A 14338-nucleotide genomic window follows, 5' to 3' on the forward strand; every position below is an offset into this window, starting at 1 on the left:
ATAACATCGCGAATAATCGTCGCGCTGGCAGACTTTACGTCAGTCGTTTCGCAGTTGAAGTCAAGAACGTTTACGACGGTAGGAAGCTACGTTATCACGCATTGATTAGATTGCAATTAGCAATGTGTTAATCATTGTCATTTACTCAGCGCGTTGGCAGCCGATGATCCTTATTGTCTTCGCGTGATCCACGTTTCTTGAAAGATTCATATCGTTTTTGCTACCTGGACGACTTCTGAGAAGCGGGGACGGCTTCTGAAAAGTGACAAGTTTCTTACAATTGAGATTGTTTCGTCCAGATTGGGATAGCTTGACGAAATATTATTTAGGAGATCGAAGGATCGTGTGGCGATTGCTTCCTTCAATTCTCGAGTAAATAACGAGTGAACAAAATAGAGAACATGTGCACCAGCGAGACGCAATTCTTACGAAATTACAGTAGCGGAATTATTTGTAAATTGAGACTGACGAGATAAAAATTGAGCTCAATCAAGCTCAATCTTCTCGCGGTCAATCTCAATTTCAAGCACCCGAAGATTCGTGCGCGAGTCACCTCGCGCGGCGCGATCCGCGTTGTTTTATTTTCGGGCCCGAAAACCAGGCGGATCACCTGCGTGACTAATTTACGTAAGAATAATCATCTCAATGTAATTTCACGGTGGCCGCGCGGAGAGCGAGCTGCGCCGTTCTCGCTAATGATAGAATAAAAATAACATTAACAATATAATCTGTACTGCTCGGGGCATGCGCAGCTCTCGTCGAGACATCCGCCATTGTACGTATTATGCGTGTACGCGCGAGATACGACAACACGCGCCGCATGTTCCATTAACCCGAAGAAAAAATCCCGACGCTCACGATAGAGACGGTATCAACGCGTACCCGCTCTCGAGGTCGCACGCGTCGCGTCACCGTTCACTACTCGCCTCCGCTCGCGCTCGTCGCTCATTATCGCCGACGTTGATACGCGACGATCGCGCTCGATCGTCCGTTCTGTTTTATCGACATCGCCCTCCTCGTCCGTCCGTTCCAGTCGAAGTATCCGCGCTTCCCGTATCGGGAGCGTGTCCGAGAGCTCTCCCGTATCGGGAGCGCGCACGTGGCTCGTATGATCTCGTCGTTGAAATAACGCGTTTCCTTGTGACCGCGAAGAAATGTCGTTTCCACGTGAAAGGCTCCGCGAGACCACGCCGCTCCTCCCGAGTAAGTTTCGCCTCGATCCTCTCGTGATCTTCAGCGTGTCATTGTCGCCCGCGTCGTGACGCGTCGCGTTCTCCTCCGTGTTATGACGCGTGCGTTTTTATGTGACAAAACGTTCAAGGATTGTTATTGCCTTCATTCAGCAGAAGTCGCTCGGTGATTTAACGAGAGAGAGAGAGAGAGAGAGGGAGAGACGGGAGCGAGGAAACTCACCATTTTTTTTCTGTTATGTAATTTTGTTGAAGATACCTCGTAATATTTGCCCGACCGAGCTGTGAAAGCGAATGGCTTCGGTGATTAAATTCGCGAATCTAAAGTGGCTCGTGTACATTCCCAGATAATCTACAGCTGATTCAAAATCTATAAGTACATAGCCCGAGCGGATTGCGACATTTCAAGTTTGCTTCGATTTCGCGTATATATTCTCCTCGAACTGTTAATTAATCTCTCCGTTCATTGTGTCATCACGTTTCGTTACGCCTTTGTTCGTGTCGCGGTTGCGTTCTCTCATTCCTCGTCTGATTTTTACTGTCCGTCTTACACCAGTCGTGCTAATAGTTTTGTTCTACGTTGCTTTAACGCTCGCGTGGGAATGCAGCAAGGAAAAGCGCATTTTGTTTACGAAATGTTTTATTCAGAGATCTGTCCATGTCGCCGTCGTGTTTCGATTATCGATCGCGATTCGTCTCGTTCCGCCGACGTGCTACGATGCAATGTTATTACGCGGTCAAGAAAATGTGACGCAATCTATGTCAGAATACGTATTTCGTGATACATGCTGGTACACTTGGAACTTGTGTGCGAAAGAGCTCGCACGTAGCAGTCGTGGCCGAGTGGTTAAGGCGTCTGACTAGAAATCAGATTCCCTCTGGGAGCGTAGGTTCGAGTCCTACCGACTGCGGCAAGGTGGATTCTTTTTTTTTTCTTTTCCGAGGATATATGAACGCAAGATGTGGAAGCACAATTTGACATGAAGCAACTATTTTTTTCAAGAGAATTCTTTTTTTAATTTCTACATGCCAAGAGTGGTACCGACCGAGTCATTGATACTGTGAGGAAAACGCAACTCTCCCATGTGAAGGAACTTATTTCCCAATATATATTTCACGCGATTTTATATATTATATATTTTTATATCTTAAAGTGATATAAAAAAGAAAATTATTTCTAAACACTTTAATTCAAGGTTGTGTTGTGAAAATCCCGTACAAATAAATTTTTCGCGCAAAGTTTTACCTGCAAATGCATCTCGTATAGTTAAATATATTCGATCGTGCAATGTATACTTCCTCAATTAATGTCCATAATATGTGCATAATAAATAAATAATCAGTATGGAGAGATAAGGAAAACTTGACTGTGTTATGTCAGTCGGTTAAATGACGGCGTCTTTCCGTTTAAGACCGTTATCGGAACGTCGCAGACAGCGGTGCTTCTGTGTGACTGTTTATTTGTCGTTTCGCGGCATGTAATAGTCGTACGCGCTTGGCAAATATGTCAGGTCAACGATTCGGTGTGCTCTGATGATTAATCAAAATCTCTCTTCCACGTGACGTCTCGACGACAGCGTCCAATTAATCTCGACGGCTCAGTTTTCCCGCCGTCACTCAGACAGAAACGAAATTCGACGTTCGTGCTATTCTCGCCCACCCCAAAAACACACACTCGATTCGCGTTAAATATTTCGCTCGTTCACTTGCTGCTCCACGAGCACGAGATAATTAATTCATTGAAAGCGCGTAATTTCCTCCGCCGTTTCTTTTTCGCTCATAGACCAACCCCGGATTTCACTCTCGATGAAATATTCATGACACATTTTCAATAAATTTATTTCTAAAAAGGGAGAGCGATAAAAAAAGGGAGGCGAGCCATTGGAAAAATAAAAATCCTATCCCCCCCCCGTACAATATTTTTACGATAGTGATTTTTTTTATGGTAGCGTGACACGATAGTGATTTTTTTATGATAGCGCGGTAACGATTGTTGTCGACGGTGTGGGAGGAACCGGGCTCGGCTGAGCCACACCAAAATTAGCCGAAAAGCTCAGCGGGTTTAATTTATCAAGCGTCGTCTTACGTGACACGTTGTCGTGTGATAGTACAATCATTTAAACCATGGAGTTATCGCATGACAGTTAAATATCGGAGCCATCGCGAGATGATGTTGTTAAACACTTTATAGGGATCAGATTACAATGGCGAAATCGTTTGTCACGTTTGATTATCGTTTGTTTGTCATTGGCGTTATCTCCAGGGTCTCCCAAATGGCATATTAAACGCTTTATCATCCTGCTAATCGGTAACACTCGAGAAATTGTCGCGTTCCAGCACGTCGGGCTGAATTATCAGAGGTATTACACCGCGTGAGTCCACGTATGCGTCAGTGCTCGATGTGACATTGAATAGGGGAGCTAGCTTTAGAGAAAGGCAAAGAGAGAGAGAGAGAGAGAGAGAGAGAGAGAGAGAGAAGCGATTTCGCGGATTACTTCGTCGAGACAGATAGTCGGCGTCGCGCACTTTTCCTTCTGCCGTCCGTCGCATATCCGTCTTTGCAGCAATTTCACGAGCGGGTGTCGTTCGATTCGGGTGACGCGTTGGAAGAAAACTAGAGCGTGTCGGCAGCATGACACTGTGTACGTATAATCATCGTAACGAGCGATACGCGATACGATTAATTAAATTGCGTATTACAAGGGTGAATTTAGGTGTGAAGTGGTGGGAAGTGGTGCGGTTGTTATTAGAAAGTTGCGTCTGCACGTAGCGATTTTGCAATATCGTGCCCGCACAGCCCTCGTTATCGCAACCCGTCGTCGGAACGCCGACAGGCGTGACTATGATTAGTTAATAATTTTACGCTCTATCGTCCTCTCTCCCTCGCATTCTATATAACATGATATACTAGCTGCGACGATAAGCTGCTTAAATGCAGCCTCTGATCGACGTATCTAGAATTTGTGCACGTGCCTCGATAACGAGTTAAATAGCCTGTGCGTATATTGCTAATTGCAATATTACCGGTCTATATTGAATGTAATTTAGTTCCGAGTGTCATTATATCTCAAATCACGTCTCAAAGATAAGCGTCCCTTGGTGATTCTCTTCACTTTCAATATTTCAGCGTCTTATCGATTAGATAAATGAGATAGAATTAATAAAATTACTAATTACTTTTACTCATGTGATTTCTCATTATTTCTGAAACTACTGTTGCTACTATTGCTTCGCGCATTATCTCTCTGTTATTCTAATTACACAAGGTTTGTCGGAACCTTGCTGTTGTAACAGATGGTTGTCCTCTACGGACTAATCGTCGCTCCGAGATGATTGTAAATTTTGCTTTTCAACTGCTTTCGCGATTATTTCACGTTCACACACGGTCCTTTTATAAATCATAGGGCCGAACGTCGCATTCCCCCGAAGTTGCGACCTCAAGGGGGTTCTCCTACGGAGGATACCTATCCTGGGATGGCTGCCTCTGTACAGTTGGAGCAAACTTCTGCAGGACACTTTGGCGGGGTTGACAGTGGGTCTGACCGCGATACCGCAGGGTATAGCGTATGCAATAGTGGCTGGACTTCCGGCTCAGGTGCGTACGCAACACGAGCGTTCTTGCGAGCTTGCACTTGCCGCGTGTAAACTTCTCGTCGCGTGAAGGACGTCGGAGAGTCGAAACTACCATTAGATATCAATGTACACGCCGCGAATTTTCCGTAAAGTAATTAAAATACCGCGGACCCATCCCGGGAAGACGATCGAAATAAATCGAAATGACGCAATTTTGCGATTCAGCTAGGCAAAAAGTGTGAGCGAGTGTACGAAAGAATTATCGAAAAGATACTAGTGGCGAGTTATAATTATATAGTATAATTGCTTTGTGAAATATTGTAATTATTCGTGTTGCTAGAAAATTGACGAAAGTAGCGACCTGTGCGAATAAAATTTGAGGATAATCTCGCGCTGACGATAATATCGGTATATCAATTACAATTTCTTGCAACTATTTTTTAACGTTCACTATCTTGACAATCGAGCCTAAATTTAGACATGTGTTTGACTAGTAAAAATCTACTTCGCCAAACTCGCGCTCGTTAACGTGGCGCCGTTCTTCCTCCCACTTTTTCCCCTCGGGGATCTCGCAAAAAGATCCTCGCAAAGTCACAAATTCGATTTTCGTTCAGCTAAGTTCAACGAAGTTGCGCCGCTGCGTATCGCATCGATTCGTACAGCCGAATTACATTCTAAAATGCAGTAAAGTAGGAACTTCCGTAACACGTCGAAAATCAGAAGTCGCGACGGTAATTCCGTAATTGCGTAATTATTCGCGGTTTTCCGCGAGATTCCACCCGAGTATTTTGAGAATGTCCGCCGAGAGTAATTCCCCGTTTAATCTACGATAGTTGGAAAGGCGATTCTCGTTAGGTGAACTTTTGAAAACTTCAGTACGGCCTGTACAGCAGTTTCATGGGGTGCTTCGTTTATCTGATCTTCGGGAGTAGCAAGGATGTCACGGTGGGTCCTACCGCAATAATGGCTTTATTGTCGCAACAGCACGTTATGAGGCTGGGTGAAGATTTCGCCGTAAGTGGAGATTTATTAACATCGTCCCGACACTGCGCATTTTAATCTCCCCTTCTCTTTGCACAGCGTACAATTAAAGTCGTTTAACACCTCCGTGCTTCTCACGATATGTATGTTCTAACAACCTCATTTACCAACACGTTTGTTCTGTGAATATTTCACTTCTATTCTTATTCTTCTTCTTATTTTTATTCTTAAAATTGATTAACGAACCAATTACCTTGCCGAATATTTGAAGTAAAATATTTTCACGCGTATAATTAGACAGTGGAAAATTTCCCGTTGTCATAATTTGCAAGTGAGATTCGATAAGGCACGGATAAAATCATTTTCAGGTACTTATGTGCTTCTTATCGGGTGTCTTGATAACGGCAATGGGAGTACTTCATTTGGGATTTCTCGTGGATTTCATTAGCATGCCCGTAATATGCGGTTTCAGTAATGCCGCGGCGGTTATTATCGCTACTTCCCAATTGGGTACTTTGTTAGGCATAAAAGGGCGTAGCGATTCCTTCATCGACGCTATCTCGCAAGTTGTCAAGAATATAAATGAAACGAAACCTTGGGATACGTTGTTAGGGGTGTGCTCGATGGTGGTGCTGGTTCTTCTCAAGGTATAATTAATTAGATATATATATATATTATCGTTACGAAATTCGTTTTTAGAAAATATATTCGATTAGTATTTTTGATCGATAATTTTTTATTTGATAATTTGATAATATTTTTTATCAAATTATAGATATATTTTTATCATCAAACGATCATTTTTATCGTTAACTTTAATCGATTCTTGGATCCGAAACATATATCTCAGGCGATATTTATTCGAAAAGTGATTTTAGACACGATTTAATGGGATATAAATATATTTACTTCTAGCGTGATTTCCTTTCGTTTTCACGCGGGATATAATTAAGCTTGTAACGAGATATTCGAAAATATAATCAATAAGACGAAATATTTGAAAATAGAAGCTGCCCGGCAAGAAGTTGGGAACCCCTCTAGAGAAATTTATGTGGCTGGTTTCCCTAGCCAGAAACGCCATAGTCGTGATGGTAGGAATTCTCATAGCATACATGCTATTCTCTCACGACATCAAGCCTTTCCAAATTACGGGCAACATAACCGAGGGTTTGCCGCCGTTCTCATTGCCCCCGTTTTCCATCGTAAGCGGAAACCATACGTACAGCTTCTTGGAGTTGGTCAACGAACTCGGCAGCAGTGTCATTTCGGTACCTCTCATCGCCATCTTAGAAAGCATCGCGATCGCGAAGGCATTCGGTGAGTAAATCTTGCTCATGGCTTTTAAGAGGTTTAACATTGACCGATTTTGATAGAGAAAAAGACACATTTTTTTAATATTTCACTCTCGCGGTCCAAGTTTTAATTTCACGTTAGAACATTGAAAATCCTGTCAAACTTGTAGGACCACTGGAAAATCTTGAAATACAAGGCTGTATAAATTACTATTGCCCTATTTCGATGCTGCAAAATGTTTTTATTTCAGATAATCAAATATTCAATGATTAAAGAAACAAGTTTCCTTCACTATCACTATAACTCATGGAGGAGGAAACTATTTGCAGCATTAAAGAAGGATAATAACTTGTATAGCGTTATATTTCATGATTCTCCGATAATCTTTCAAGCTTGACAGAATTTACAGAGTTATTATAGGACTAAAATTACGAAATCTTATGTCGAGCTCTTCATATTGTTTAGAATATGAAATCTTTGTAACTGAAATTATCTTTAAAAATATCTATTTGTGTGTGTGTGTATGTGTGTATGTGCAAGGAGAGTTAATTATGTTTAAAATTAATTATCATATTATATCAAATTTCTCGTGAATTTCATTAGCACGTCCTGTAATTTGCTGTTTCGATAATATAATTATAATGATAATAATGACAAAAAGCAACTTATATCATATAACACGTAATAATAAAAGTAACGTAAACCATATGTAATAAATATCTATACTAATAAATATTTATCGTATAATAAATATCGTAAATAATCACGTGCGTGTAGGATTTAGAGTTGAATTTGCCGCGTGTTGAAGACTTCGGATGCAAGTATTTGACGTCTCGTGCGACGAGACGATTTTATGCAAAAAATTTTTCAAATCTACGCCTCAAGAAGCGCAATAAATTTTCAGCAAAGGGAAAGACACTCGACGCCAACCAGGAGATGTTGGCGCTGGGCCTTTGCAATCTTTTCGGCAGTTTCGTCAAGTCAATGCCTATCACCGGAAGTTTCACCCGGACGGCAGTTAACAACGCCTCCGGTGTCAAAACGCCCATGAGCGGCCTGATTACTGGCGGTTTGGTGCTTTTGGCATGCGGCTTATTGACGTCCACCTTCACGTACATTCCCAAAGCCACATTAGCGGCTGTCATCATAATCGCCATGTACTATATGTTCGAAGTGAACATCTTCGTCGTTCTTTGGAGAACGAAAAGTAAGACGCCAACAGCGGCTTCCACACTTTAGCGCTTCGCAGTCGAGATGTTTTCCCGGTATATTTCTTAATCACTCATCAATAATCATTAGAGTGAAACAAATTTTTTAAATAAAAAATTGACTTTTCGGTTGTGTGAGGCCTTTCTTTGATGATTTTTATTTATTCAGCAGTTATCATTCAAATCGAAAAGTTCGAAGAATATCATACACGTAAAATTAATTTTGCATTTTTTGAGCAACAAGGAAAAATGGAAGAAAAAATTGTCACATCGAGCAAACTGGATTAATTTCCAACAGATGTCCTTAAACGAATTTTCATTTGCCCGCAAATGTACGTCCGTTATTTCCTGCAACCGCGGGATCGGTACGTTGAATTCTGGTTCTTCATTATTGCGAATAACGCGGAGATACGGAAGATATACAGTACAGCACTCGACCGCGAAGCGTTAAGTATAGCTCGTTATAAATTATCCGGCGGTTAATCCAGCTCCTCCCCCCTCTCTCTCCCTCTCTCTCTCTCTCTCTCTCTCTCTCTCTCTCCCCCTTTCTCTCTACGTCTTCTCCGTTCTGTTGGCGAGCAGAAATCGATCTGGTGCCGTTGACGGTGACGTTATTATGTTGCTTGGCGGTCGGTTTGGAGTACGGTATGATCGCCGGGATTGCGGTAAATCTAATTCTCTTACTCTATTTCGCGGCTCGGCCTGGTCTATTGATCGAGGAGCGGATCGTCGATGGTTTGACCGTGCTCTTCGTATCGCCCAAGCAATCCCTGAGCTACCCGGCCGCGGAGTACCTTCGAGAGCGAGTAATGTCGTGGTAAGTTCCGCCGCAAATTCGCGCAAGAAATAATTCGAGTCGATCTGTACACGGGGTGCGCCCGCAAAAAGCATGAAACGAAACGTCAAATATATATCATTGGTAAAAAGAAAAAAGTTCAATAAAAATAATCTCCTTTTTCCTCGTGATTACTCGAGCCTCGACACGCTTTGAGACTTCAGCGAGTCTTGAATGAAAATTACGTTAAAGAAAAATTCGCTGTAAAACGAACTTCGTACGTTGAGCGGTGATGTATTTTTCATGTCGTGTCTCCGTTCTATTTTTTATTCGCGCGAGAGATCTTTTTTATGCTTTCTGAGGCGCGGCGTGGAGACTATTTCTCGGAGCATTGACTTTCGCTAAGGAGAAATCGATTTCCAACTTTGCAAGTAACGACGCATGTATTTCGCGCTTTTCTTGGGACACCCCGTGTTGGCGTGCGCGCGAGGAAGAGGCAGGGAGAGAAGGAGGGAGAGAGAGAGAGAGAGAGAGAGAGAGAGAGAGAGAGAGAGAGAGAGAGAGAGAGAGAGAGAGAGCGAGAGAGAGAGAGAGAGAGAGTGACAAAGACCGTTCACCGCGACTTTGTTGCGTGTTCAGGTGCGACAAGAGGCCAGGAAACTTACCGGTAGTTGTGGAGGGCCGTCACGTGCTGAGGATTGATGCTACAGTAGCGAAGAACCTTACGCTGCTGCTGACGGATCTGGCGGCCAGAGATCAGAAGCTCGTCTTTTGGAACTGGTGCGAAGACGCCAGGCGGACTTTGATACGTTACGAACCGTCCCTCGCGACATACTGCAGGTCGTCTGGCAGCATGGCGCAGATATTCTCAGGTAACCTCCGTGTGTAATCTCTGCAACGGAAAAAGCGTCCTGAGCATCGCTTATGTCTCGGCCGGTCAGACGGTTCTTCGCGAATACGTCCACGATCGGCTTTATTTGTGACGCGTAAAGCATAGGCTTCTTGCCGCGTCGTGCACCTCTCTCCTCGGAAATTAAAGCGGATAAATCCTATTGCTGTTTCGCGCTCCTGGGAGTTCGCTCCCAAGATCTTTATCGAGTTTCCTAAGACCTAAGACGCCTGTTGTCGGTTCCCGCGGTTCCCTCCACGTCAAGTCTCGCTAAAGTAGCGTCTTAGTTTCACGAATGTCAAAGTTAACGCGATCGCGATATCGGTCGTACCACCGCGAATTTTATATGTGTAGAAAGAGCGTTTCCTCCCTTCCGGGGCGATAAACTCGCGGGGGGCGCACTCGCGGCCGGCGTCATCGCATCTCGAAATTTTGCGCGCTTTATCAGGCACGACGGGACGCTTTCGCGTGCAACTTGGCGAATTTACGAGTTTCCACGCTTCTGGAGGAGGACACGCCCGATACTCTCGGCGGGTTAATGGATCGCGTCGTGAAAATTTCCGTATCATCGGACGCGACACGAGGCGACGCGCCTCGGCCAAGACACGCTCGCGAATTTACGGTTGCCGTTTCCTCGCTTCTCTCTCGCGCGCGAAGCAAGAAGGGAGAAGGATACAGCATAGAAAAAAATGCGGCTTCTCAGGGGATCAATAGATGCTTGTGTTTTGCGTTCGGTCGTGGACACTTTTCCGGCAGTCGTCGTCGTCGTCGTCGTCGTCGTCGTGCATTCGCGGAAGACGTTGTTTCTATGCATCCGCTATGCTCTCGCACGACCGGTGCTTTCATACGGGGGATTTTGCATCGCGACTATGCAGCCGAGCGATCGAACATCGTGGGCATTTACACGACGACCTACCATCACGTATGCGCATACCGAATCACTTATGACGGTCCCCCGCCGACGGTGTATCGCCGCCACCGCCACCGCCACCGCCGCCGCCGATGCCGGTATTACACTACGAACGTACACACCATGTTGTTTCTATCATGTAACAGCAGCCATGGCGATATAATAGCTCGCGGTGTTCTCCCAAACTCGTTTCACTTTACGACGGAATACAAATCACCGTCGCCGCTGTTCCCAGCATCGATCACACGTCTGACGCATCGACGGCGGCCGCGCAAGAATTCCTGCGAAGAGAAGATAAAATCAATTGCTTCATTTCAGGTGACTCGCGATTTGACGTTAATTGGATACTAATAGCGAAATCCATTCTCGTTTGGTTGTTCACGTTAAAAATAGCCGCCGGCGGTATTCTACTTCGTCGCAGAAATATTTTATCGACTCATCGATCGCTCTATTTGAGAAATTTTACATTATTAGTTCCGACGCGCCGCGGTTATTTTCCGCTGCGAGTCGGTATTTTTATTTAGCGGTTTTAGGGAAAGAACATGTCGGCTGAGTATATCGAAGGGATCGATGCGCGCGATCGAGTGTTTCGCGAAGAGGGAATAAATTTTGCGAGCGCTCTGCGTGGTATTGGCGATGATAGTCGAATTAAGTAATCGAATTGTCCACGACGATAACGACAATAATGATTGCGCCGTTTTTCTGTTTCCAGGCGATATCGTGATACGCTGATCAATCCGACGGAGTTATAATGCCACGACGTACGCGCGTCCCCACCATGTTTTGTAGAATAAATTACTTAGATGTCAGTTATTCGACTTTTTTAATCGCTACGGTAATGTATGTATGACCCAACGTTAATACGTAATGACATTAAACGTGTGTTCTACGTGTTAAACGTAACATCCTAAAACGATGTCGTAAGCCATCATCTTATTTTCCACGTATTCACAACGACCCTCTCGTGCACTCGATAGCCAAGTTTATGCACGCGCGAGCTCGCGCGAGCGATAATGTGTTCGACCAGGAAATATGTAAATTATTGACAATATTATTTTTATCGTCGGAAAAGGGACGAGGAAGACGGGTCGCATCAACCGCGGCGGGTTATTGCCCTTTATTTTTATCACGTCTCTTTGTAGGACGAGCTATCTCTTTCTAGGGCAATCGAGGCTACACGAGGAGATGATCAATGTGAAATTTCAAAGAAGAACTCCGCCGACGCGACTGGTATTTTAATCTACCGAAAAGCACCAGAGATTCCCCCCTCTCTCTCTCTCTCTCTTTTCTTCTGGTATGGATTATCGCTGAAATAGAATATGCGTATTTATTTCTACGCTGCGCCATAACATCCGTTGCTTTCAATAGTTCTCTACGTCTACGATATGCTTGTTCCACGAAATAAAAGTGCACTTTCCTTCATCCGTTCGCAAAGAGACGCGCGTCTTAAATTCTCATTCGAGGCAGGATATTTGAGGTAGCTTTGTTTTTGTTAGTGAAGCTTCTTCTTTTCATAGCATGTTGTAACTTTCATGGCTCGCCCGTTAAATAAGGAAGTTTTTTAAGCGTATGGAAATTATGTAACGGGTGGCGGCGTATATAGCGTAATTTATCGTTTGTATCAAATTCAATTGCAGTCAAATTTTTCTGTAATGTATGAGAAAAATGTCGCATTGAAATCTTTGTATTAATTTAACCCGGTAAGTTTGTCAAATATTAACGACTTACACATAAATGAAAAACATTCTTTCTTCATAACCTTTTTAATATTATCCTTTTCTATTAACACTGAAAATTTCAATAGAATTTAAAGATATATCGGAGAGAAAGCCAAAAGAAAGAGATAGTAAGGGCAAATGTAAAAGAAATTATAGAAGATTCAAGAGAGCCAAATGGAAGAAATAGTAAAGGCCAATAGGAAATGGCAGAAAACGGAACGCTGATTTATCATATATTTCCAGATATGTCAAATTGCTTATTCTACAAGTTCCCGATGTTATAAACGATATTTTACGAATTTATCCAGAATGAAGTGAATAGCCGAGTCGAAATATAAACCGATCCCTGGTTCATTATTTAATAAATAATCCTGACTTTGTATAAATTTCTTATTATTCGTCAATGTCTGTATTCATCTTACATAAGAAATATTGTTTGTTTGTATCTTTAGTGAAATTTTTTTGTTTATTTGTCAATTTGTACATGCATCGTTGTATATTTGATACAACAAAACATATTGCTTCAAATAATCGAAGATATATAAATAAGAATTTGTAATTAATTATATTCTCTCTATTATCAAAGAATTAAATAATTATAGATTACAATTGTAGCTATCAGTTTTCTACAATCTAGTATAAATTTTAAAAGAGCTGACTTATGTATCTGTTAATGTTGCTTCTTGTTACTACAAAGTATTTGTAATTTGTCAATGCTTTTTTTCCACTTTTTATTTAATTTTGTTATTGTATAGAAACCAAATTTAAAACTTTTGTTACATGTTGCATTATTAGACATACAATTGTTTAATCTTTATATGCTATCTTTACTTCTCCTTTTTCCTTCTTTCTGAATATTGAAATTCTATTTAATCTCCAACTTGAATATTTAAAAATATTAAGAGGATTATGCACTGAAGAAGATTTATTGATTTATTTCTCAATAATTTCATTACTTACTTGATATGAAGTATGTAATATTCTTAAATCACATACTTTATTCGTAATATTTGACTATCTTACTTTATTTGAACCTGGATATGTTATGAAATTAGTATTTCTCTAATTACACTAATTAAAAGTAAATACTAGATGCAAGTAGAAGTTAAGATAATCGAATAATAAATAATTCTAAAGTAAATAAGTCTTTCTTAAGAATAATTTAATACAGAGAAATTGACAGTAAATAATTATCTGTGGTATCAAAGTAGAACAATAATTTGTACAGTACTTGTTATACTGAATCTTCAAATTGGAGCAAATTTGTAAGGTTAACAACTGAAATCTCGGTTAGAGATATCTTCTCACCTGCGCAATTAATATGGACAAACATTTTTCAACCATTTTATTTTGCGAAAGAAGAGAAAAGTATCAGAAGGTCACGCATTACTGTGTACCTTTGCGAACGTGAATGCATAGTTGTATATGTATAAAAAAAAAACAAGATAGCCGCAGACGATCGCTTGGCAAATCGACTCGACAATCACAAGAGCCTCGAATACGTTACTGTCGTTATCTCGCATTTAATATGCTCATTATGCATAATGCGTCCGCGCGGTACATTTTAATCGTGCAAAAACGTTACCGACAGTTATTTACCTTTACTAATTATGTATACGCTTCCGCGCTCGAGAAACAGAACGCCGCATTGCAAACGTTGAATACGTTATCGTGCTGCTGCACTCTCTCGAGCCATAAACGACAAGTTATATGTATTTCACCAGAATATCATTCCCGCCTAAGCGCTTTGGTGGCATTCAACTTTGCTTGCTTGGTACATTTACCAAGCGATCCCGCGTTT

The 14338-nt window shown here is 42.1% G+C and overlaps 1 protein-coding gene and 1 non-coding gene across 5 annotated transcripts; both read left to right on the forward strand.

Moving 5' to 3' along the window:
• The first annotated feature begins 965 nt into the window (after positions 1–965).
• LOC105189885 (sodium-independent sulfate anion transporter) lies at positions 966–12092 on the forward strand. 4 transcript variants are annotated; one of them, XM_011152269.3, is made up of 9 exons: positions 966–1203; positions 4595–4785; positions 5640–5777; positions 6113–6391; positions 6752–7061; positions 7942–8244; positions 8828–9062; positions 9660–9892; positions 11532–12092. In XM_011152269.3, the coding sequence occupies exons 1-9, from the start codon at positions 1155–1157 to the stop codon at positions 11549–11551; spliced, it is 1758 nt and encodes a 585-aa protein (XP_011150571.1). In that variant the 5' UTR covers positions 966–1154; the 3' UTR covers positions 11552–12092. The 4 variants fall into 4 exon arrangements, with proteins under 4 accessions (XP_011150571.1, XP_011150572.1, XP_011150573.1 ...); XM_011152270.3 differs by lacking the exon at positions 966–1203 and adding an exon at positions 3552–3832; XM_011152271.3 differs by lacking the exon at positions 966–1203 and having other exon boundaries at positions 4597–4785; positions 5597–5777.
• Positions 2020–2101, forward strand: TRNAS-AGA (transfer RNA phenylalanine (anticodon AAA)). Its single transcript has one exon. It is a non-coding gene; the product is annotated as a tRNA-Ser (tRNA).
• Positions 12093–14338: the final 2246 nt, after the last annotated feature.

Source organism: Harpegnathos saltator, unplaced genomic scaffold (genome assembly GCF_003227715.2).
Source record: "Harpegnathos saltator strain DR-91 unplaced genomic scaffold, Hsal_v8.6 scaffold213, whole genome shotgun sequence".
NCBI classification, from domain to species: Eukaryota; Metazoa; Arthropoda; class Insecta; order Hymenoptera; family Formicidae; genus Harpegnathos; species Harpegnathos saltator.